The 27,226-nt window shown below is 38.0% G+C and overlaps 1 protein-coding gene across 1 annotated transcript in view; it reads left to right on the plus strand.

The window, feature by feature from the left end:
- Positions 1-10,264: 10,264 nt before the first annotated feature.
- LOC150085350 (uncharacterized) overlaps positions 10,265-27,226 on the plus strand; it is a 32,899-nt gene continuing 15,937 nt past the window's right edge. Inside the window, exon 1 of the mRNA XM_090374537.1 lies at positions 10,265-10,769. Within this exon, the coding sequence (XP_090230663.1) occupies positions 10,265-10,769 (505 nt within the window). The remainder of the gene's footprint in view (positions 10,770-27,226) is intronic.

The raw sequence follows: 27,226 nt of genomic DNA on the forward strand, positions 1-27,226 counted from the left end.
AATGCACACCTAGGACCATTTAATGACCTCTGTGGGGTATTTATCCGTGAAATATCGTGACACAAGACTAACAGACGTACAAAAAATATAAATGAACGCACAAATGTGCATCCAACGCGCGCGTGCACCCACACAAGTAGATTATGATCAACAACAGAACCTTAATCTGTTATACCACTCTGGTTCTTCGAGGTTGACCTTTTGATCCCTTGACCTCAGATGACATACCTTTGGTAGTTGATCTAAATAACACTTGTTGCACTCTTAATCGAATCATGACTCCCTTATGAATATAAACAAGGATTTTTTTTAATTATTTTCATAAAAAGTCAATTTTTTATTAAAATAATTTAAAAAATCCAAATAGTAATCAAAATACAATTCCTGCACTAATTAAAAATTAATATTCTTATAAAGATCATAAAAATATACAAACGCACATTATAAATATACTAATTTAATGTTTTTTAAATGTTTATACAATGAGAATCAATTTAGATTAGGTTAATCCAATATTAATTAAAATTATCAAAATACTTAATGGAAAAAACTCACGCTTTCATTCAAATCCAAATGTCAATTTAATAATGGATGTTTATAGATGGCGCTCTTGTAGAAAGGTGACGTCATTATTAAGTCATTATATGTGATTGTTGTTGTTGTGACACTTCTATAAAATGTTAAAGGGGATTTATTAGAAAATTAAGTACTGTATATCGAATTAATTTACTTTTGAAACTAAATATTATTCCGTCTGTTAATTTAGCCTGGGATATGGAAAAAAACCGAGAGAAAAAAGAGGAGATTAAAAAACCTTTTTACTTAAATATAATACAAATAAATCAACTATAAAGACATTTATATTGATTTTAAGTCTCTTACTCGGTCAGTAGGAACGTAATTTTAATTTTCCCCAAATTGATTGAAATTTGTGGGTTGTTCATTTACTCGGAAGCAGAATATGAATATTTCTGGATTTGCTGGTTGACTGTAAAGTAAATCAACATGTTAGAGAGGCAAAAAGAGAATATAGTTGATTGATTGATTGATTATCAGCTGTGATTCATCGTATATTAAGAATCGTAGGGTAATTAGCTGACTAAAGCCAATTGTAAATATTCTTATCACACTACCTATTATTTATGAGACAGGGCTACCTTCCTATTTTAATTCATTCCATTTGGGCCTCTAAATTTTCTCTGCTTTTCCTTTTCCTTTCTTCAAAATGGAAGAAATCCCTGCTAGACACAGGGATTTCTTCCATTTTGAATTTCCTTGGGCTTTGTCGGCTTTTCTCTTCTCGACCCCAGACCTCCAACTTTTACCCTGACTCTATAGGGATTCTAAGTGTTCCTCATAACCCTTAGACCACCACTTGGACCCAACGTTTCACCCACTTTCCGAAATATCGATCCTGTTTTCCTCTCCCAGTCAGCTACACTCCACACCACTAACCAAAAGCCACGACTCTCCCCTCCATAAAATCCTCCCCGCGACAACCCCTATACAGAACTACAGCTGTGCATATCACACACGACTCCGAAACTCTCTCTCTCTCTCTCTCTCACTCACCCCCATATATATGAAACCGCCTTCCATTTCTCTCATCCCCCCCCCCGGTTAATTTCTAATTTCCAGTTTTCCTTCGTCCAGCTATTTGTACATTTGACCTTCCAAAGGCGTACAACCTATGAGTTATGCCTTTGGCACTTCTATTGTCTGTATCCTACTAATACCGCTCTACTTAGCAGAATTTGTCCCACTCATCTCTGTGAACTCGACTCTAGGTATAAAATTTTCCCTTTACAATGGGATTATTAGTAGGCGAAAACTTACAGAATCTCCAAAGAAATGAACCACTAGGTGGAAATAGTCATTGTGTATTATTGATGTGGGATTTATTCAAAAAAATAAATGCTGTCAGGGATTTATTGTCGAGGATTCAAAACCCCATGACCTGAAAGAGCAGGTCATGGGGTCTTGTCAATGATATACAGGAATTTTGCTAGCAGGGATAAGGAGATGATTTTCTCCTTGTATAAGGCAATGGTCAGGCCACGCTTTGAGTACTGCGTACAGGTCTGCAGGTCTCATTTTAGGAAGGATGTAGATTTGCTTGAGGGTGTACAGAGAAGGGCAACAAGATTAGTGAGGGGAATGAAGGGATCCTCTTACCAAGAGAGGCTTAGGTTCTGCAAATTGCAGCGGCTAGAAACTAGGCACCTGCGAGGTGATATGATTGAGGTGTATAAGGCTTTGAATGGGTTGAGCAAGCTCAATTCTGATGGGATTCTTCCACTTGCTCTGATTACGAACCTAAGGGGGCATAAATTCAAATTGGGGAAAGACGGTTGTAGAATAGATGTGCGGAAATTTGCCTTTAGTCAGCGAGTGGTTAATTGCTGCAACAAACTTCCATCTGTCGTTGTGGAAGTCGATAGCTAAACTGGACAAACTTTTAGAGGTAATGGTTGTGTGAATTTTTTTTTATATTTTATTTTTTTTGATATTTTATTTTTGGCTGATGCTACATATGCTCATACGTTTGCTTTCTTGAATCGCATGCCTCCATTACTATTACTACTATAAAGAGAAGAGATTTTGATTTCACAAAGGTGGATCACAATTGTCTTGGACATTTTTAAAAATTCTTTTCATTGAGACCAACTGAAAATTCTAAAAGGGAACATTCGGGGAAGTAATCGTAGAGGCTACTAGGCTTTTTATACCAACTTAATAGATACTCATCAAGGTTCAGACCTGTCAGATGAACTGACGAGACTAGTGTCAGAGAAGAAAAGAGAAGGGATGGTTAAAAATTATCAGAGAACACAGAGACCCACGGTAAGTATAAACCAAATTTGCAATCAAGTCACTAAGGGTGGGTAGGCAAGCTAAGGCAGATTACGGGGTCTTTGGCGAAGAATGCGGGGAAGGGTAGCAATGAATTCTTTGCTTGTATTAACACTATAAGGAAAGGTAGAAGCACTTTGGTCTACTGGCATAATTATCGATGATTCTGTACAGGTTGCTGACAAACAATAAATATTTTCAGTCTACATTCACAGTGAAAAAGGTTTTATGGATGGGGAGACTGTAAGTATATGATAAATCATTTGATTTATGCAGGAAGAGAAATTGTTGAAGCTATTTTAGCCTCAACAGACAAAAACACTAAGGGGCTGATGGAATCTGTCCAGTCATAGTAAAAGCGGAACAGATGATGCAATCAAGCCTTTATTTATAATAATCAAAGCATCTTTGGATTTTAGGAAAAAGTGAAAGTGTGCAAAAGTCTCTCTGATTCACAAAGGTGTTTCAAAGAGTCAAGTGAGCAATTACAGATCTCTAAGCGTTCAAGGTTTTCACCAGTTAAAATTATGGAGTCCATAGTTAAAAAATGGTTTAAATTATGAAAAAGGACGTACATGAAACTATTATCTGTATGTTTAAAAGCATTTTAAGCTCTTTCAATTTCAGGTCTATTCCTCCTATAATTTTTATATTCGCTTTTTAAAATGCACGTTAATTATTGCAATAAGAATTTTCTGAGGCTTCGAATTCAATGTTCAAAAAAAAAAGTACTTCGGCCATCTTAAGATGTTTTCTCCTCTTAAGAAATCCATATTGTTTGTTCCCTTTAAAAATAATCAAGTGGATTTCCCTGTATATACATTTCAATTTTAATAATTTAAAAATATATATATAAAATGTATGAAGAAATGAAATAATATAAATTTATTTTATTTTTATAACTGATATTTTTAAATTTTCATATTAAATACATGTTGGCTAAAAGTAAATTCTTATTTTTAAGTAAGCTGTCAGCGAAAACATAAAAACGAAAGTCCCTTTGATATAGATAGTGATGTGAGCCACCGGTTGGTTTATCTTTTTAGAAATCATAAACTGGAGTTTCCATGGAAGAAAATAATTATCCCCTTCTCTGACGAACTTTATATTACGTAATTACACTTGGAGATTCTCTCCAGGGACTCCAATTAACCTTGAATCATTGCTGTACGTTGTGTTTAGGTGTGGCCAGTTTTACAATTGCCGTGCCGAAGAGACCTTCGCTGTTGTCCACTTATACCTCGTCTTGTAAATCGGCTAAACTTCGGAAATAGTTCCTCGTTGGTTTTCCTCTAACCGAGTGGTTTTACCCGCATAATCATATCTGACGAAAAGCCCGTCTACTTCCTTTCCTTAACTACCCGCTGGCTAAAGGCAAATTTCCGCACATCTATTCTACAACTCTTTCCTCAATTTGAATTTATGCTCCATCAGGTTCTTAATCTGAGCAAGTGGAAGAATCCCAATAGAATTCAGCGTGCTCAACCCATTCAAGGCCTTGTACACCTCAATCAGATCACCTCGCAGGTGCCTACTCTCCAGACGCTGCAATTTGCAGAAATTAAGCCTTTCTTGATAAGAGGACCCCTTCGTCACCCTCCCCAATCTTGTAGCCTTTCTCTGTACTCGCTCAAGCAACTCTACATCCTTCCTTGTTAAAGTGATCACCATGTCAGTGCTACAGTAATTTTATACGTGTATGTATTTATTTGTAATGGCCATCTCGGTGTAATAAAGACCTGAGCATAAAGCTCAGGTCTTTATTAAAGTTGGACAAACTTTAATAAGATCAGGTCTTTTATAAACTTTAATCTGAACTAAACCTGACCTTTAATAAACTTTAATCTTATCAGGAAAACTCAACACTGGAAGAAGAAATCCAATTGCATTTTAAAAGTTAAGTACATAAAAATAATGGAGAAATTTTTCATTTATTAATATAGAATTGTAATAATTTTTTGCCCCCAAAAAAATTTGTACTCGATCTACTTTTATTTTTGTGTTTACAAAATATACACGGGGAAATTACATATATACGTGTGTTTACATGCTGTTTTATAATTCTGCTTAATAATTTTAAAAGCAGTCACGAACCTGAAACAAAATTGAGCAAAGCCAATATTTTAAATTATTTATTACATTTAGATACTCTATGAAAGAAAAACGTACCAAGGCAATGCGTACATCAGTCAGAATTGTGTAAAACTTGAATTGTTTGCAGGCAGAAAAATAACCAGAAATATACTTAGAAGAAAGTTAAAAATAAATTTAAATTAGAAAAAATACTTAAGAAAACAGAAAAATCCGTTATGTCCACTGTTCAAAAAGACGCCATGACTGTTCAATAAGATACCATCTTATCAAAAACCATATTTTCTTCTTTGAAATTTTGATATATTTAAAATGGTGTATAAAGAATGTTCATAAGTAATTATTAAATCCTTATTGCTTTTTAAAAAATTCAAATTATGAGTAAATAATGATTAATAATTTATTTTATAAAATAAATAGTTATACTCTTAATAACTCAAAAAAAATCTTGCTTCATATTTAATCAGCAAGCTAATATTTTCTAATAAGTGAAGAATGTATAAGATAATAATGAGCTTCAAAAGAAGCTATAGAATGTCTTGATTTACAATGACACCACTTCATGGGAAACAATACTTAACAAAACCCAATTCCACCAGGAGGATGCCAGAAGATAAACACGGAGACTTGGAAGTGTGAGATACTCGACACAACGCACTTCCCCCTGCCCCTTCCCTCCCTCTTGGAACAGTGTGTCGCTGCTTTGTAGGTCCTGAGATCAGTCTGCAGCGGCCAAATGCTTGCTGTTAGCGTTTGGAAGGCGATAAGACCGACTGCATGTGCCTTGTTGTCGTCGACGGTGTTTAAAAATAATCCGTTGGTGTGTTGCGGACGGAAGACCATTGCCCTTCCTCCCCTTAGATTCTGACATTCCTTCCCCGAAGTGCTGCAACGTACACTCTTGGAGAGGGGAAAAACAAAGAAAAAAGACGATGCTGATTTTGTGGTGCCACAGTCCCCATTCATTCACTCTGGCCTATTGTCTTCCAGACAAATTTGGAATAGGGGCAGAATCCAGAAAGGTAAACGTCTACAGAAGTTGGCTAATTGATTTGGATGTATTAAACTGTAAACAGCTTTCATTTCAAAAACAGTAAATAAATATGGTTTTTTTTCTTTTTGTTGTTTATTTACACTCTGGGACATCCATATAAGGCTAGAAGTGTTTAATAAGTTTTTAATTGGTACAAAGAGCTCTTTGTACCACCTATACCACCAAAACTCTTCTACGACGTGTTTAGTATCATATTCAGTCTTCTAAAAATTCGCCAGCAAATTTTATACTTTGATTGAGAAATTATATTTGAAATAGTTCCTCAAGGGACCATCTTCAAGCATGAGCAACTTCTGCTGACAAAAAAGAACGACAAAAAGTATTCATGTTCGTCGATAAATGACTAAAAAATATTCTACTCTATGCAATAACTGCTCTTAAAAAAAAAAAAAAAAAAAAGGCTATTTTAAAAGAGGACCACAGTTGTACTTATTTTTCAAAAAGTATCAGTAAATTTTGGCTTTTTGGGAGAATGCCATCTAACGTATCTACCACTTTTTTTAATAAAAATATTTTAAATATATTTTTCTTTTTCTTATTAAAACTTTACACATTGTAAATATGGAACACCATAATTAAATCACGCTTCAAATTAATAAGTTTAGTTTAATATATTCATAAAATCACGTTTTTCAAGTTTTATGTATCTTTACTTTTTAAATTAAAAACAAATAATTAAAATAATAAAGCAGAATAAATAGTTACAACCTAATACATATAAATATTTCATTTATTTAACGTTTACAATTGAAATATAGCATTCAATTTTCGGGCCATAAATGGCCCAAAGTACCAGTTATGTAGTCAAAAAATGACAATCATTTTTGGCAAATTGATCGAAATGATACTATACAGATTGTATTAATTATATGATAATTATAGTAAAAAATCGCAACTTTGCCAAAAGAACAACGAGTTAAACTTTAAATTATTTTAATTTCTCTCTGTTTTAATGTCAAATCTTTAAAAAGTAACAAGTAACTAATGAAAATTAGATCTACACCATATATGAAATATAATCCTTAAGTAAACTTTCACCAGTGACCGATAGGGGGAGTCGAAACGTGAAACAAAATTTTTGAAAATAAATTAGTACCGCACAGAAACTGTACCGCATTCAAGTTAACAATGGTTATACTATATCTTTATTCTTGTGGGATAACCATAAAAGATACTGTACCAGTTTCTGTTGTGTGTCCGAAAACATGACAGAACTGGTGGAGAATATCAATAACTTCAGGTCTGACATCTCAAGGTTAGTTTGACAGAATGGTTTGTACCTGATGCGAAATTACTTGTTGAGCTTAATATACGCATGTCTAATGCGCGTGCGCGGGATAGACAAACAGCGCAGGGTAGAGTAAACGCAGAAGGGAGAGAAAGAGAGAGAGATGTTTCATTTGGATCGATACACATTAGTTTACAAATAATCACAGGGTGTAGGATACACTGTTTCTTTAGTTCTTGAAGATTATAGAGAAGTTGGCTATCTGAAATTTTTATCGAATTGCTCTAAGTGCATAAAAAGTTCGATACTGGTGTCTGCAAATGCGCGTATTTCACATACCACCTTTTTCTATAAAAATAACTTACATTGTGGTATTGGTATTGCGGTAGACAAACAATTCAATATCGATCTTGGTTAACAAAACTTAAAACGTTGAGAAAAAGAATGGAATTTCCACTATAAATATATTTTTATGATTTTTCTATGAAATTTTCTATAAACCAGTTTCTACAAAAATAACAAAATACCATTTTCTATAAAAATAACAAAATACAATTTTTATAAAAATAACTTACGTTGTGGTATTAATATTGCAGTATACAAACAATTTAGAATCGAATTTCCAGTACCCATATTTTATGACTTTCTATAAACCAATTTCTACAAAAATATCAAAATACCATACCAAAATACCACTTTCTATTTTTAAAAAAATAATAATTTACTTTAATTTAATCTCGATGTTGGCACAAAAAATAAAAAATGTTGATGAAGCCAAGCTTGTGGTAGCAGTATAAAATGTATAAACTGGTGGTCGGTTGTCCTTTGGATTTTACATAAAAATTAAGAAAAAAGTAATAATTTTTATTTTTTAAGAAACATTTTATTTTCTTTGTGAAAGTGTATATATATATTTATTTATTTTTATGTACAATTTTTCATGGAGTGGTTAATCTCCTAAGTAAAACAGAGCTCTGTCAATATAATTTTGTACCACAATTTGGAACATTTTGATAAAATCCCTTAATTCAATTCAGTATTCGTGGCTAAAAGAATTTCTAAATAAATCTATAATAAACATAATTGACTAATGATCAGTGTATATATATATATAATTAAACGAAATGAAAAATGGGTATGCAAAATACAGAAAAGCCAAGCCAAATAACACGAAATCCAATAAAAAGAATATTTAGGAGGGAGAAATAAATTAAAAATAAGGATGTTGGAGAGGAATATATTTCTAAATTAGAAATTATAGACAATTAAATTAATTTAAAAATTATAGCAAAATTAAATTAATTTAGAATTTATATCCAATTAGAAAAAATTCAGTAGTGTCCCCTGAATTGCACCCATAGAAAAATTACGTGAAAAATAAATAAATATATTTTATTATTTATTTATCTTTCACTTTGCTTAGCATCACAACCCACTACTGTCATGTCATATATGGAAATTAAGTTTAAATTAATGTATTAAATAATACAAGGAGTAAGAAAAATAAAAGCTATAATATATTGCTTTACTATATTTTATTTATATATCTATATTGATTATTAGTCAGTTATAGTTTTTTGCTTTTTTTTTTTTCGTATTGCCTGGAGGTTGCGTGATGACAAATATTCTAATAGGAGAGATGCGATGCCAAAAAGTTTGAGAAATATTGTTTCTGAATAGGACTCAATGAATATTTTTTTGTATGTAGTCATGACAATGGAGACCCACTAAACAAACATTTATTCTAAATAAAGTAACGAAGAAAATGAAGTCGGACTTCTGTTGTTCCTAAAAAAAACAAAACAAAATGGTCGATTATTTGATTCAATGTTTCTAAATATGAATAAAATTATTTGAAATAATAACTTCATATTTATTTTTTGAATCCGTTCGAAACTGATTATTTTATATAATTAATTATTCATAATAAATAAAATTAATTAAATATTTCTGAAAAATATTCTTTTAAAAAATATATATATATATATACAATGTAATGATGAGACAGTTGTCATTTTGGCTGGGTAGCCAAAGTATAAACGAAGTTGTCATTTTGGCTGGGTAGCCAAAGTATAAACGAAGTTGTCATTTTGGTTGGGTAGCCAAAGTATAAACGAAGTAGCCATTTTGTACTATCGTTTGCTGTTATATTCATTGGAAACTTCAAACTAAATTCGATCGATGAGTTCGTTTGAACAGTTTGTGGACGGAGCAGCAGCAGCAGCAGCTCTGAAGGGAGCTCCGTGCACCTGTTCGCAAAGGTTTATTGACAATTTGGTCTTTGTCGGCGAGAAAATCCTTCAAAAATGACATCACAAAAGACAAAGACAGTGCTCCAGTTTGGAAGGCAAAATAATTTGATAGATTTATCGTCAATGCGAGGCATTAGCAACATTATCGAAGTATCGCAAGAACTTCAAGAAGCTGTCCGTATTCATGCACGTGCGAATATACCTTTCTTTCCAATGAAAGCTCGTTGTTATAGCAACTGAACTCAAAACCTTGTTCCAGTATACGTATTAACCGCGATCGCTGAAAACGGCCAATGAATAAATGGAATTGCAACCACGTGATAGCCATTGACACAGGTCCTTGGTTACGAATGTGTATGTATCGTCTACAATCCCAGCAACAAGGTGCATGTGTGTGTGTGTGTGTGCATGTATGTATGTTGGTAAACCTAAGCTGACAAGTGGCTGATTTATCTTAACTTACGAAAGGTGCAAAAGCTAGTTGGAAAAAAACATCTTAAGGTGATTAGCTAAGGAATTAACTGATGTCTTTAAGACTGCCATCAGGAATCTCTGTTGCATATAAAGGTGTCAGAGCGGATGACGCTGATACTTCGGATAAAAAAGTTTCAAAATGTTTGGTGTTACGTAGCAGGAAGAGTCATGGACGTCTACATGCGTGTTGTGGATATCCCGGAATGGTCAATGGTTAGACATTGGTTCCTGGAAGCGCGAATAGAAAGACAAATTTCTTCGTATTATGCGTGGAGTTTCTTTTAATGTCTCAATAGCGGAACTAATAGAAACATGGACACGATTGTAGGAGGGAAAAGGAAACCCTCGCAAGGAATTCCTTCTCCTAGGTATGGTGACAGCGATTCGGATGAATCGGTTGTGCACCCTTCTGAACCTGCAACGCGTCACGGGTTCCTAAGGGAAGATATTTCACCCTATTCTGGTGGTGAAGCTGTAGGAGTGGACTACGATGATGTCGGATCTCCAGGAGGAAGTAGTACAGCCAGTGGACCTGTGTATGTGAGGACCCCTGGGTTTGACCATCACGGACACACCTTTCGTGTGCAATCCAAACTGTCCCAAAATGCCAAAGTGAAAGCACCGTCCAGTGAGAAGTCGTTGAAAGTGCACAGCGATGGAGAGAAACAAAAGGATTTATCTTCAGTTTCTCTCTTACCGAACGCTCAGGGTTGCGTGAAAAAGAAAAAGGCCAGCACCAGTGGGGTGATCAGTGTACAGGATATTAGTTGTTTGAAGGAGAAAAGTAGTTCCACTCACAAACCGAAACCAAAAAGGGGTGAGTAGGAGTCGATTCATTTAAACTTTAGTTGATAAATATGCGGTAGTTTATATATTCATTGTGAAGTTCTGCGAAGTCTTTTTCATAACAAATTTTTCTTCTTCACTCAACAATTGTTAATTTGCTTACAAATTATATTATGTGGACTGACATATAATCAATAATGTCTTATAACTTGAAGTATCAGTATTCGATTGACTATTGATAATAATTAGCCTTCTAATGATGCTTAAAATAAATAGGTTAAATTGTTAGCATTAAAACCGTTTCTTTTGATTTATCTGCCTAATTATCTAGTACCTACCTGTCTGTATGTGTTGTACTGATTTCAGTTAGCGTAAAAGCAACGGGGCCGTACTAAGACATGAACGCCCCGGGTGCATTTTTGTTAGGGGCGCAAAGGAGCGGAGTTAATTGTTCTTTATTATACTCATTCCTGTATATTTAAAACCATATTGACGTTGCCAAATATTTAAGTGCCAGAGATGGTGCGAGACGCCAGATATTCTACAGAAGGCAATTTTAAAGTCACAAGACAAACTTTAAGACAATATTCATGGAGGGTTAACTCTGCTCAATCAATAATTGAATTATCGTGTGAGTAGGATGGATTCATCGGTCATCTTTCCACCTCTATGCAGCTGAAATCTAGGCTTCACGGCCAACAACTGTTAAATACTGTCTGCTGCAGAATCATTGCTCCTGAGGTTGGTCAAGAGTAAACACAACCGGCTTACATCATCGAGGTTACCTACCCTCTAGGGATTCAACAGCTCTCCATGACAACACGGCATGATGACAACGGGCATAATCACAACACCTTCGTTTTGGGCGACTTGTGGCTGGAAGATCCCTTCCGCTTCCTTAAGGACCAATCCCGAACTCTGCCCACGTTCATCAAGGCTTCATCTTTCAGACATGTATCTACCTCATCATATGCTCAGTAACATAAAATCTTGATTCTGAACGTTGTGAAAAAAAAATCCATAAAAATTCCTCACGTCATTAAAAATGATTCGAACTCAGCCTTTAGCGCACTCTGTGAGAAGAAAATTAGGCGGAGCCCTATTGGTTCTTTTAAACGGGACAATAAATGGTGATGCCAGCCAACATATCTTGGACAACTTCCAAGGATGACGTTTGGCATCACCATTCTGTGACGAAGGATCCTGCTTATATCAGCAAAACAATGCTGATTTAGGCATTTATTTATTAAAATCCAATTGAACACCTGTAGGACGTTTTGAAGCTTCAAGTGAAAGCCAAGATGTGCCCTTTTGGCAATAACATAATAACCATGACGGATAATCATGATTTTATCTGTTTATGTATATTAGAAAACCGTGCTAAGTGCAACTAATTCGTGATATGACTCCTTATATTCGCTGTACACATTGTGCATAGCGAGCATGCGTGTCGTGCATATTTTTCAATTAATACATAAACCATCAGAAAAATTTCTATAAAGTGATCACTCCCTACAATTCTGTAAAATTATCTAATTTCTAATGACATCAGACAGTCGCCCGAGAAGAGATTTATGTAGTTTTATCGTGAACACGAACCAACTATTCTAGGCATTATGAATAAACGCACGAAGATGAAGTTCTTTGACCGTGAACTAGAATTAATCGCTTCCCTTAAACACACACTAAATGTCACCAAGTTCCTGAAATCGAGCGAACGAGTGAATGAACTTGGCCGAGCGAACGATGAATATTAAATATGGTTTGTTAAAAAATCATATTTAATATTCATTAATCATAAGTAGTGAGACTGTACTCAATAAGTTGACGATAAATAAATTAATAATAAAAAAATCGTTATTTTAGAAATATTTCATAAATAAACTAATTGTATTATTTAAGATAAATAAATATAAAAAATTTGAAAACAATTTTTTTTTTCTTATTAATAAAAGCATATATATATTTAGACACCTCTTTTATTTTCTAAGATAATATTTTGGAATAGCTTAAAAAAATCAGGGTTTTTTTTTTGAGAGTTGAAAATTCTCATTTTTGAGATCGATATTTCCTTCTTTAAGCACAAAAATAAATTTTTGTTTTTTTTTGTATCATTTTTTCGGTGTGGAATTCTTTCAGAAAATTTCGTTAATAATTCAAATTTATTCGAAAGTTAGTTCTATATCTGAAAACAGCAATTATTAGTTCACAAGCGCAAGCGTACAAAAGAGGCATAAATACAAATGGCGTACAAATACTCATAAATACAAATAAAGAGTACAAATACACATAAACAGAAATGAGCAATGGATTACAAAGACCTGCCAGACAGCCGTGTTTTGCCCTGAAGTATCCTTTCCTTATCTCAGTAACTTTGTCCTTGTGATGGATGAAACCCATAAAACGGAAGTTAAGAAATTTCTTAGATTTTTCTGAACTGTTTTTCTTAGAGACATATTAACATCTCTATCAACAATAATTAAAAATTATGGTGATCTTTTATTGTATTCTTAGTCGTTGATGAGTGAGTTTTCTACCTGTGTGTACCAGTGCAGCAAATTAAAAAAAAAAAAAGCACAGAAGGTGAAAAGAAAGCTTTTCTATCGATCCAACACAAGCAACTTTGTATTCAAAGTGCAAACTTGCCCTTGTGAGTCACTGATGACTAAGTGCATTCCGGAATTTGCCGATACTTCTAGGTAATGAAATTATTACCAAGTAAAGGGTGGGTTATAAATGAGTTGTGTACATGATTCTGGATAAAAGACAAGAGGACACATTTGAAAAATATTTTGATGGCTATATCTGCAACAATAAAAGTCGATATAATAAAAAATAAACCTACTGGGTGGTAAAAAGGGTAAGACAGCAGATCTTACTTCAAGGCAAAAGTTTTTATTATGGTCTTCAGCCATTTTAAAACTCTCAGATGTGTAACACGACCTCCACATTGAGGCGAACACCTATTAACATGATCACGATATTTGCACAAAACAGAAAATCTCTGCAATAGGCTACGATGACACAAAAATAGCTGAATCTATCGACGAGCAGGTTACCTTCATCGCTCACAGCACTTCTAGCACGCATTTGCTTCTCGAACTGCTCATGTTCCTTGGAGCATCGTCAGGAAGGTTCTTGGTGTTTATATATACTGATGTCCCTATGAAATCACAAGGGTATATCAGACGTTATCCGTAAATACCATCTATAATAAGGCCTTGAATGGGTCGAGCAAGTTGAATGCTGATGGGATTCTTCCCCTTGCTCAGATTAAGAACCTGAGGGAGCACAGCTTCAAGTTAAGAAAAGACAGTTATAGAATAGATGTGCGGAAATTTGCCTTTAGCCAGAGGGTAGTTGATTAGTGGAACAGGCTTCCATCTTTTGTTGTGGAAGTTGATAGCCTAAATAAATTTAAGGCTGAGCTGGACAGGCATTTGGAACGAATGGAGTTGTGAAATGGGAGGATTTTTTTTAGCTGATGTATACTCTGTATGTAAATTGCATGTGTTTTGTGGTCGATTTTCTGTTTCCTGGACGAAAAACCCAAGTTTACTTGAGAAAAAAACCAGGCTATCCACGCTCACCTGAGACCGACTAACTCAGTCACATTGTGAAAAATGCCCATAAAAATTCCTCACGACATCGACGAGTCTCGAACTCAGGTCTTTTCTACCCCAGTGTAGGAAGAATGGCGATTCTACCAGCTGTGCTACTCACGAGGGCAATGGGGTAGTTGAACATTTTGCATTTGGCTCCCAAATATTTCGCATCAGTTTCAGAAAAGTGACTCTGTGACTTGATTTTACCGTTTCATTTTATCTTCGGGACGTTCTTTTCAAAAAGATCCACTTCTGATGGAATGGTAACCATAGCTCTTACAGGACAACACTATAAAACCATGTTAGAAGGGAATAGGTATTAAACTGCGTTTACGAGAGCACCAATGTCTTCAAGACAATATTTATTCATGCTATGTAGTAGTAGTAGTAATAGTAGTAGTGGCATGTGATGCAAGCAAGTGAGCTTTCGGATAATGAGCTTACGCAGCATTATCAGAAAAAAAAAAAAAAATTCACACAACCATCCCTCTAAATGTTTGTCCAGTTCCTCCTTACATTTATTTAACCTATCAACTTCCACAACGACAGATGGAAGTTTGTTCCAGCAATTAACCACCCATTGGCTAAAGGCAAATTTCCGCACATCTTATTCTACATCTGTCTTTCCTCAATTTGAATTTATGCCCCCTCAGGTTCGTAATCTGAGCAAAAGGAAGAATCCCATCAGAATTCAGCATGCTTAACCCATCCAAGGCCTTATACATCTCAATCAGATCACCACGCAGGTGCCTAGTCTCCAGCCACTGCAATTTGCAGAACTTAAGCCTCTCTTGGTAAGAGGATCCCTTCATTCCCCTCACCAATCTTGTTGCCCTTCTCTGTACACGCTCAAGCAAATCGACATCCTTCCTAAAATAAGGAATCTAGACCTGTATGCAGTACTCAAGGGCGTGGCCTGACCATTGCCTTATACAGAGGGACAATCACCTCCTTCTCCCTGCTAGCAAGATTCCTATATATCATTGACAAAACCCCATGACCTGCCCTGGCAGCCTGTCTGCATTGCTCAGAAAACTTCATATCTGAATGCACAATTACTCCCAGGTCTTTTTCATTTTCTACCACCTTAAGTGTAGTACCACACAGTTGGTATGTTTCTCTGGGGTTACTTCTACCCATATGCAGTACGTTTCATTTGTCAAGGTTAAACTTCAGTTGCCACTTCTTAGCCCATCTGCCCAAATTATCTAGATCCTGTTGCAGTAGCACACTGCCATTACTGTCATTAACAACCCTGCCAACCTTTGTATCATCTGCAGACTTGGACATTAAACCTGATATACCTTCATCAATATCATTGATAAATACACAAAACAACAGTGGACCTAACACCGAACCCTGTGGGACTCCACTAATAACATTAGTCCACGAAGAGCAGCACCCATTGATTACCACCCTCTGTCTTCTCCCACTTAACCATCCTTTTATCCATTGTAGCAACTTACCCTTAATACCATACTTCTCCAATTTGTACAATAGTCTTCCATGCGCAACAGTGCCAAAAGCTTTCCTGAAATCCAAATATATGATATCAAAATTATTTTTAGCATCCAGTTCCTTTGTAACCACATCATAATATCCTATCAAATTTGTCAGACAAGACAAATTTCGATGTGGAAAAAGCTTTACACACGCATGAAGATATCTACGTACACTTACTTTATAACCATCCTGTACTTCTACAATTTTTAACAATAAAAGAAAATAGCATTATCAAATATAAAATACAACAACCAAAACTTTTTTAACAGGAGATTTTGAATATTAAGCTGAGAAAAATGGTGTACATTGCAAAGAGAAAATGCCATAGCTTGGCCAAACAAAAGGACAACTTTCATCTTGTTATTCTTGTGCTTTTATAAAGCCACCAAAAATTGTACATTAATATCTGCAATGGGCACCTTGCCTAACTGCTGTGATATATTTTTCTTGGATTGCTTAGAAATCAAACTAAAATAATCCACGTCTCCTCCCCCTCCCCTGTCCGTAGCCTTCTCCTTCAACCCCAAATACCCATCAGCCTCTATCAAATCACCCAATTTTCGCTCTCCTTCTCGGTCTCCTGCCCATCACTTTTCCTTCAATTACATCCCTTAACAAACCCTCCCCCCACCCATTACTGAACCCAGTATACTGAACTAATTTGGTAATTAGTTTTGTTTCCCTACTCTTCGTTTTCTGTAATCTTGCCAATTAACCTTTATCAGCGGTCTCGCTAATTTGTTTATCAGTTTAGGAGATCGATTGCTTTCCAGGTGATTTCCAAAATTTTCAGATCTAGTTTTCTCTATTTCGTTCATAAATAATAATAATAGAGTCAGATTTATTAGCTATTTAGTTTTACATGTATTTTTGGTGTTATTTGTTTATACTTTTTATATTATATTTATAGTTTTGAGAAGGGCGAGTAAGAAGAGATGTTTGACTGAAATAATCAGAAGGAGGAAGAGAAATTGGATTGGATTCGTGTTGAAGTGAGGGATTGATGAAGGTGTGATGGAGGGAAAAGATAACTGGAAGGAACCCGGAGGGAGATTGAGGAAAACTATGATAGATGAATTGGGAGAGGATGGTGAATATGGAGAGATGAAAAAGAGGGCTGAGGATAGGGATATATGAAGAAGTAGAAGAAGACATAGGGAAACTAATTTTTCTAATGATAAAAACTATCCATACTAAGGCTTTTCAGGACACAGGCTGTTTCTATACTCGATAAACCAGACTTCAAGATAGCAGACATGAATACAAAGTATTTGATAATGATTAAGGGAAAAGGGCATCGTCATACAAGTACATGATAGTCACCATAAATAGTATTCCAGTAACTCGAGTTTTTCGTCCAGCAAAACAATAAAACCGACCAGAGAACACACGCAATTTACAGACATAATGCACATTGGGAAGATGAGTTATACACGCAATTTTCAGATATAATACCCATGGACACACGCAATTTGCTGACATAATACATATGGACAGGTGAGCTGGTTCTCGGGTGGCCCTAATATGACAGTTGTTTTGTTCCTTTACCAAACAACAATAAAAGGAAAATTACTGAAATGTATAATAAAGCAGCAATCAAATTACTTGTCGCGTGTTGACTGATGGTTCGAACTGTATATTTTGGATTGATAATTTATTTCGCCAATACACACACTGGCCAAAAAACACGACGAACCTTTCTATTAAGATACTCACAAAAGAAATGCTAATAGAAGCAAAGGAAGCTGTGACATGGGGTGATGTAGTGTTGACTCGTTGAGTAAAAATACTACACAGGCTGTTTGACTGCAGTAATCTGAAGCCAGAGTGGGTGAAACGCGCCATCTATCTGTCTTTGAAAGGGTTTTATAGTGGGTGCACGTTTAGCAGGAGCCATGTTCAAGAAACGAAAGACAACTGGTTTTTCAAAGGCATCCATCTCAATGGTTTTTAATCAGTAGAAAGTAAACGGTTCTTCCACATCTCAAAGGCGTAAATGTGGCAGAACAATATGAAGAGCGAAGCCGTCGTACTCTAAGGAGGACTGTCCTCTCCCAACGAAGCGATAGCCATGCTTGCTTGTTAAGATAAATCAAGCGTGTAGAGGTGGTATCATGGTATGGGGAGTGCTTTATTCACACAGACTGGGTCATTTGGTGCAGGTGGAAGGTCGAATGTCATCTAGAGAGTACCTGAATATCAGATCTACTACATCCAGCAATGTTACACTTTTATCCCGAAAGTGACGACCATCTTATCGATGACAAAACAACAGCTCATCGTGCCAGAAACGTGCAAGAATTGTTCGGAGAACACGTCACCGATTTCCACCATCTTCCCTGGCCCTACATTCGTCTGATCTTAATCTTATTGAGAATGTGTGGGTAGTATTGTACAAGTAGGGTTCTAGGAGCATCAGCAACTAAGGCTACATTGCTCCGTGTATACTGTTTGTAAATTACGGGTTTTCTGTAATCGATTTTCTGTTTTCTGGATGAAGAAATCGAGTTTCTTGGATAAAAAAAACCATGCTACCCTTACTTGAGACCAAATAACTCATCCACGTTGTGAAAAGTCCCATAAAAGTTCCTCACGTCATCGAACTCAGGTCTTTTCCACCCGGTGTGAAGAGAACAGCGAATCTAACAACTGTGCTAACACGAGGGCAGAATGTGTGGGATATATTGGAGAGAGAGAGAGAGAGAGAGAGAGAGAGAGATAGAAATTCGTCGACGAAGTCCTCTTCCTTCAACTTTGTTGCAGCCACGCGATATTTTGCCAGAAGAATGCCTAGACCAAAATGCACTAAAAGAGCTTATAGAAGCCATGCCGTGATGCACTCTTGCTGTCATTCGAAACAAAAGCGGCCTAGTTCAATACCGAATAAAGGTTCGTATTTTTTTTGTCCAGTGGCTGTGTTCAGACGAGGAAAAGATAAGACTGATGGAAGAAGGATCATTGAAGGAACAGAAAGACGAAATAGCTTTACTGCTCACTACGAATACACCAGGGAAATAGAATCTACCACAGCCTACAATGCTAAGAATTTCACATCCTTTAGGATTTATAAATTTAATAATTTTTACATCCTTAAGGATTCATTCAGATTCATAAACCGACATCCGTAACCTTAAAAGTTAAAAATACAGTTTTAACAGTAAAATAGCATTCATAAACTGAAATAAAATTAGCATGGATTCTCGTTCCAACAGGAACAGGTAAACTGGCAGTTTTTAAGGGCTGCATTGTTTTGGACTGGGCTGATGAATGTTACATAACATGCATATAAGAGTTCAATCCTTGGCAGTTATTTTTAATACAGCCAAATCAGCTAGGAAATCTGTGGCAGGCTGTTGACCTTGTTCACTGTCATCTCGATGTGCTTACTGAAATGTAGCTTAGGATCAAAATGGTTCCTCGATCTCTTATGGCTGCTGACTACAGGGGTTAGATTACTGTAAAAGAATGGTTCAATGGCTTCGTCACTTATTTCATACTGTACATTGAAATTCGTTGGACACGCCAAGAGGCCAAATACTGACTAACTCAGCGTCATAGAAGGGATCGAACCCGGTTCTCTTTCACTCGATGTGTGAAGGACTGTGACGATACCACTGTGCTACACGCGCGGACAGACAACGTCCACAGAAAACACGAGACCAAAAATCGCACAACACAAGAATACTTTAGACACACTGAAGCAGAACCTCTTCGTGCTCAGCAAGAGAATACACCGATACAAAGAGAGCTCCCAGAGGAAAATAAACAACCGAATCTTCGATGAAAACCAAAGAGCTTTCTACAGAAGTATCAGACAAGACGAGAAAGATGGAAACGGACAACGCGAGCAGAAGACAGTTGAGGAGTTCTGGAGCAACACATGGCGCAGGGAAGTAAGTCATAACAGCCGAGCCCCTGGTTGGAAGTAGAACGGAAAAAAAAACCAAGGATGTATAGGAGATGACAGAATGGGTGACACGGTAGGAAGAAGTAGAAGTCTATTAGGATATCCTACAATTGGCAAACCCAAGAAATAGATAACCTCCACAACTATTGGCACAAGAAGCTCACTTGTACACAAAAGCGCCTAGCAGAGCAGTTCACCCGAATGGTAAACCACCCAGAGACAGTTCCAGGGTTTCTTACTCGAGCAATCACATATCTGAAGGCTAAAGATCAAGATACAAGAAACCCGGCGAAATACACGTCGAGCACCTGTCTCCCAACTGTATACAAGATCCTGACAAGCTGCATAACAAAGAAGATATCAGACCACTTGAAGGGCCAGAACATCATGACTGAACAGCGCAAAGGACGCAAGGGAATGAACAAAGGATGCAAGGATAAATTAACCATTGATGCCACAGTTATAAAACAGGCCTACAAGAAGCGTCGCAACTTTTACACGGCCTACATCAATTACTGCATGGCCTTTGTCTCTGTGCCTCATAGCTGGCTAAAAAGCTGAAGATCTGCAAAGTCAATCCTACAGTGACAAACTTTATAGAAGCAACCATGTCGAAATAGAGTACCACCATTAAGGTCGAGAACAGAACAACCAGACCGACTCTATCAGGAGTGGAATCTTTCAGGAAGATGCCCTGATCCCATTGTAGTTCTGTCTAGCACTCAGCCCACTATCCACCGTATTCTAAACAACAGCAAATATGGATATAACCGCAAAGACGGAAGGAAAAACCTGTATATCCTCTCCCACCTGATGTACATGGATGACAATAAGCTTTAAGCGGCAACAAAGAAGCAACTCCAGCAACTACTCCAGCTCACCTCAGAATTCAGCAATGATATCAGGATGTGATTTGGTCTAGACAAATGCAAAACCCACGGATTGCATCAGGGGAAATTAGTTGGTCGAAACTACTAGCTGCAGACTGGTAAACAGATCAAAGCTATGACGGGGAAGACACCTACGAATATCTGGGGATGATGCAAGCTCAGCAGTTACAGCAGAAGGAGGTCAAGGAGTCTCAGAAGTCTCCTCAAAGCAAAGCAAAGCTGAACGTAGGGAACACACTTAAAGCTATACACACCTATGCAGTCCCAGTGATAAGGTATAAGGTATAAGGTATGTTAGTGTCTAACGGCTCCTGGGATTTCTCCCATCTCCGCGGGTGTACATTGTATCGGGGCCAGAGATTTGAAGTGTGTGGGGGTCATGTGCTGTATATTGTGTTGTGCCCTTTGTTCCTCCGGTCTATTAGCCGCCGAGCCCCTAGTGGGACCCGACGTTACCACACCATGCCACGGGGAGGCTGACCGGGTGTACCACTGTAGCTAGAGTACTCTGGCGGGTCCTGCCACCTACTTTCCTGGGATTTCAGTGGCTAGGACCAGATTTAAGAATGAGATGATCGCTGTTTCTTGAGCAACGGTTGTAATTTTAACAGAGCGTAGGGTTGTTCACTGATAACTTGTTCTAGGGCCAAATAGGTCGGGCAGTAATTTTGATGTTTTTAGATTTAGACCTGTGGGGGCATGAGTGTGTGTGTATATAAAAATATATATACACACACACCCACACACAAATATATATATATATATATAAACTAAAAAAAAAAAAAAAAAAAACGTTGTGCAAGAGAAAAGTCCCAGTGATAATATACTCAACCGGGATCATAGATTGGACTAACAAAGAATTGGTGGATATCATGAGAAAGACAAGGACAATGATGGCCAAGAGCCGCCAACACCATCCGAAGTCAGCCGTGGAAAGCCTGACAATAGTTTGAAGAGAAAAAGGATAGGGCCCTCATCGACCAAGAGAAGACAGCAAGAGCTAACCTGAAAGATTACTTTCAGAAAAACACACTAGCACTCTACCAGGCCATAAGGAAGATATACAAGTGGCATATCCCACTCAACCTAAGCGACGAGTCCCCTCCCGCCCAGACAGAACAAATTAAGCTAGAAAGATGGTCAAAGATGACACCCCACGGTAGACACTACAATGACCTCCATCGGACCATATAGATAAAATGGCTTCCAATGCATAGCTCACGAGCGGGACGCTCTTCCCGAGGCTGAAGGATTTATACTCATTATCCAAGACCAGATAATCAACACCAGGAACTATAGAAAATACATCGTCAAGGAGCCCGAATAAGAAAGTGTACCGTATTACAAGTGCGAACCGCAGGCTGTACTAGAGACCTCAATCTGCAAGCTGTACTGGGGCCGCGCAATAATGCCGGACAAGACAATCCTCACAACAGACAGGACATAACCTTTGTCGACAAGAAGGAAATGGTTACCTATCTGATTGACATAGCAGTCCAAACCCACGAGAAAAAGATCAGGAAGTAATGAGACTTAAGATCAAAGAGATGTGGCATATGCAACAAGTAATGACAATCCTGATTATCCTGGTATGGTGCCAAAGACCCTACATAACAGCCTAGCAATGCTAGGCTGTTATGTAGGTGTTATGTATGGATACCTACAAGGAACTCCAGAAGTCCTAGTCCTAAAATTTCCAGGATAGTCAGAGAGTTCCTCAACCAACAGTAACACCAGACATAACAAGAACGCTGTGCACTTGGTACCAGTATCCGTTACGGGTTGGAACCCCCCGTCAAGGAGAAATAACATAATAATAATAATAGCAATATTATTATTATCTTATTTACACTAAGTCTACCGGATGTTATTGACTGAATTTAGTCCTTTGACTGTTGGACCCTTTCCAAAGGTCTAAGATAATCAAAGGTAGTCGTCAATTAGTGTATCGAAATTAGTTTTTGCAAATAGTGTATTAAAATTTTATCTGCACCTATAATGTTCAGGTAATATTCTAGGCCTTTTGCAACAGCCTCAAAGGCGCCAACAGATGTGGGCATTACTCTTGTTTTCCTTTCCCAGAGTCGTTCCATTTCGATCTGCAGATCTTTATATTGTGTTATATTTTCCAGCAGTTTCTCTTCGACTCTGCTGCCTCCGAGTATTGGGATATCGATTATCCACGCCTGCTTCTTTTCAACCACTGTCAAGTCGGGTGTGTTATGGGGAAGATGTTTGTCTGTTTGTTTTCGAAAATCACATAGCACTTTGGCCTCCTTATTCTCCACAACCTTTTCTGGATTGTGGTCCCACCAGTTTTTGCTAGATGCTAAATTATATTTTTTGCAAATGTTCCAATGTATCATGGTGGCCACTCTGTTGTGCCTCTCTAAAAAATCCGTCTGTGCAACCTTTTTGATGCCACATACGAGACGTTCAACCGTTTCATCGGAATCCTTACAAAGCCTGCGCTTGCTGTCCAATTATGCTGAAGTGAATCAAAAGCCTTCTTGTAGTCCATCCAAGCAACATTCAAACTGGTTTGGGATCGTGTCGTCAGCTAGAAGCTAGTGTTTTGTGCCTCTTATTGTTCCTTTCGTTTCCTTTCTGTTCGACCGGGAACAAGTTGTTCCTTTCTAAGTGATCTTGTATTACTTCAGATATTATTCCAGTCATTAGCATAAAACTAGTTGGTAAACAGGTTATCGGACGAAAATTGCTTGGAATTTAAATTTTTTCAAGGTCCTTTATAAGGAGATAGGTTTGCCAGTTATTATTTGTGAAGAAATACGCTTTTACAGCTGTCCAGTTAGACCTTCGTGGGTAGCGCAGTTGGTAGAATTCCCGTCCTCCCCACACCAAGTGGAAATGACTGTTGGAGCTTGCTCCCACTTTTCCAACGCAAGACGTGGGAACAGGCGAGTTTTTTTTTGTTTCTAAGATATCACTGTTGTAACCATCTTGCAAAGGACTGACACGATTTTAGAAAACGTGCAGTAGGATGGACTTTTAACACGGAACTTGTTAAACTATCGACAGCGTTTATCCGTTTCTGTTTGATCAGAAAAAATAAATAAATATTCGAATACTGTCCACTCGTGAAAACATTGTATTGTTTATCTCATTGGTGTATCTTATCTTATCATATGTGCACGGTGATTGTAAGTCGGATGTTGGTAACTCACAGGAACGATCCAGTAATTTACCATCTCTTGTACTTTTTCGGTTTACATTGTTTTAATAGGATACGTAATCATTTATAAATATAATTAATTTATAGTTTAATTATGAGTGAACAAACCAATGTCATGGCATGCATTTGATTGATAATGGCTTCTTAGAAAATCGAGGTTATATGAATTTAACACTGACTTAGTGCATATTTCGATCCTTCCACCTCTTCCACCTTGACAAAATTGTTGAAAATCTAGGTGTCTTAAAAGTTGGCCACCAGGCCAACTTTTAAGACACCTAGATTTTCAACAATTTATAGGAGTTGTATAAGAATTACCAAAATGGTCCCATTACAGAAGTCGATACAAGATGCTCAAAAATATGGTCACATGACATCCGTACGGCGAATGATCCCTCCAATAGCTAAACGGACCTGACAGCAATGAACCATGCTCGATATAAGGGTGTCTATAAGATTCTGTGTCAACGAATCGCATTCTTCTACCAGCGCAGACCTTTGCGTACCACATGACCGAGAATAAAATTCTTCTGATCAACAGCAGATTTGCCTGGACAATGAGAACTACCACTCTACCCGAACAGAGGACCCTGTCACCATAACTGACCTCCATCTCGCAGTCAACAAGATAAGAAACAGGAAAACCCCCGACTTGACCTGATAGAACCGGAAATCGTGAAAAAAATTAGCAGAATACACCCCAAACCTCGTTCTAAACCTCCATAACCACTGCCTACAATGGGGGTGGTTCCCATCAGACTGGCGGACGGCAGGCATTCGCCATATTTCAGAAGAATCCTTCTAAACCTCAAGAACTTCCCGACTCGTATAGGCCCATCGCCCTACTCTCGGTGCTGAGTAAGGTGTTTGAACATTTACTCCGTCAAAAAAAAAAAAACCACTACACTGCTGCACGGATGCCTGCTCCGAATCAATATGACTTCAAGTCAGAAAGATCACCTGTCGACGCATTGGAAAATCTCATCAACGCAGCCAACAACTGTCACAAGAAATACCTCTTAGTTATCTCAGTCGTCTTCGCCGCGGCGTCCGACATCCTTTGGTGGCCGAGTGTCCTCGGCCGACTGCGACAAACGCAACTCCCTAAAAACCTCTATTACTTGGCCCAGGCACCTTATTGCCAAGTGAAGAGGAAAATCTACCTAGGTTGTCCCCAGGGCTCGGTTCTTAGCCCGCTGCTCTGAACCTATGTCCTGGATGAGTTCCTGGGTATGGACCTTGAGGAGGTCCGCACTCAAGCCTATGCAGATGATTTGTCACTAATATTGGCCGCTGACTCAAGGGCTCAACTTGAAACTTATGCAAATCGCGCCCTCATCACCCTTATGGACTGAGTACGACTCCACCACCTCACAATATCAACCACAAAATCTCAATCCATCTTGCTAAAAGGCTCCCTGGTGCCAACAAGACCACCACAGATCAAGATCTATGGCATTACAGTCAAACTTGTCACTGAACTAAAGCCCTAGGAATAATAATAGATAAGAACCTATCCTTCCTCCCACATATAAACTATATACAAAGAAAGATCAGGACCTACACGGCAATGGTGGCAGGGTGATCCGCCGAGACTGGGGGTTGAAAAATCGCTCGCTGGCTCTTTTTTATAAAGCCGTATTCATTCCCGCGATCACTTACGCCTCTGGGGCGTGAAGTCACAAGGCCTCCACCGTAGTCAATAAGAGAAAATTGGAGTCCATTCACAGGCCAATTCTTCTTAACGTGACCAGGGCGTGTAACACGGTTAGCACGTATGCACTGCAAGTACTGGCAGGGGTGCTACCCCTTGACTTGGAGGTCAAGCGTGTTGGAATGCTCTACCAACTCAGTAGGGACAAACCCGCTACCTATATCGACCATACAACAGATCCATTAAGCAATAGACCCAGAGAGAAAAGAAGACTTCTGACCTACCCACAACAAATTTGGTAGGAAGGTGAAACAGTTCATTTGTTTCTCCAAAGGAGAAATAACTCGAAAATTTATACTGGGCATCGACAGAGTATTTCCCAAGTCCCAGACCTGGTTTTCATCAGGCTACAAACTATCTATCTTCTAACTGGATATGGCGCCTTGTCGGTTAGCAGCCCAGGCTGGACGCCTTGTGAAACCCACTTTACTGGCTGAAGCCAAGACTGAAGTCCCATCTTCTTCTTACCACGATAAGACAAGGAAATCACCGAAACGGACAATCTCCAACCAAGACTTTGAATGTACCAGAGTGCCCTACCCAGATCGCCACCTCGCCATTTGGCGATCTGGGTAGGGCACCTAGCCTCGCCCAGGAAGGAATCATTGGGGTCGTCTTCTCTTTCGTCTCCTTTCTGACTTTTCCCCCCAGCCTTTAGCCTCTCTCCTCTACCCTGTACACTAGCGCACGTCCCACACGTCCAAATTTAAATTTGACAAAATTAAACCGCGTTCACCAGGCTTTTCCAATTCTAGCGTTATCGCCCCAATTTTTTTTTTTTTTTTTTTTAGGTACTAGCCACTGAAATCTCAGGAAATTAGGTGGCAGAGTCTGCCAGAGTAAAACAAATTACTGGTGTACCTGGTCTGTCTCCACGGGGCTTAGTGTGGGCAACGCTGGGTCCCACCAGGATGCCAGCGGCTAAATGGCCAGAAGAACAACGGTACACGACATTACCACCACAACATCCACACACTTTTAAATCCCTGGCCTGTACAGTGTAATGTATCACACGACAATATAAACTACGCGGAAATGGGGGAACCCCCTGCTGCCGTTAGACCCTAAACACACAACACCCAAGGGCATCCCATACACATTCAATCGGATTTAAGTTTGATGACCGTGCTGACCATGGCAGTTGTTAGATATCTTCAGTTTCAATGTACTCCACCACTTGAGTTCTATGTTCTAAAGAAAATCTGGGCCGAAAGCACCCCTAAAAAGTCGAGGATCATAAGGTTCGAGGTACCTCGGAGCAGCTACTGTACTCCTAGAAAAACATGAAGAGCGGTGGGCCGTTGATCATTATTCCGCACCACACGAGAACACGGCCTCCACCGTAAGCGTCCCTTGATGTTGGAGGGATGGTAAGGCATTCTTCGTTGCCTCCAGACGAAATAACATCTAGAATCTCTTGTGCTAAAAGGGGACTCATCAGAGCACAGAATTGTACCCAATTTTGTCCCTCTTCATTGCAAGCTGCACGAGTAACACCACGTTTTCTACCACGTTTTCTAAAAGGGCCATCGAAATATGAAGGCTTCTCAAAATCACAAATTGCGAATTGCGAATTTAATAAATACTAAATTAATTAATGATATAATTAATCATTTAATTTACGATATCTCAAAGTTCTTTGGTTTTCTGTGAATCTTAGGTATTCTGTGAATGGC

Source organism: Mastigoproctus giganteus, chromosome 5 (assembly GCF_048544385.1).
Source record: "Mastigoproctus giganteus isolate SK-2022 chromosome 5, ASM4854438v1, whole genome shotgun sequence".
Taxonomy (NCBI): domain Eukaryota; kingdom Metazoa; phylum Arthropoda; class Arachnida; order Uropygi; family Thelyphonidae; genus Mastigoproctus; species Mastigoproctus giganteus.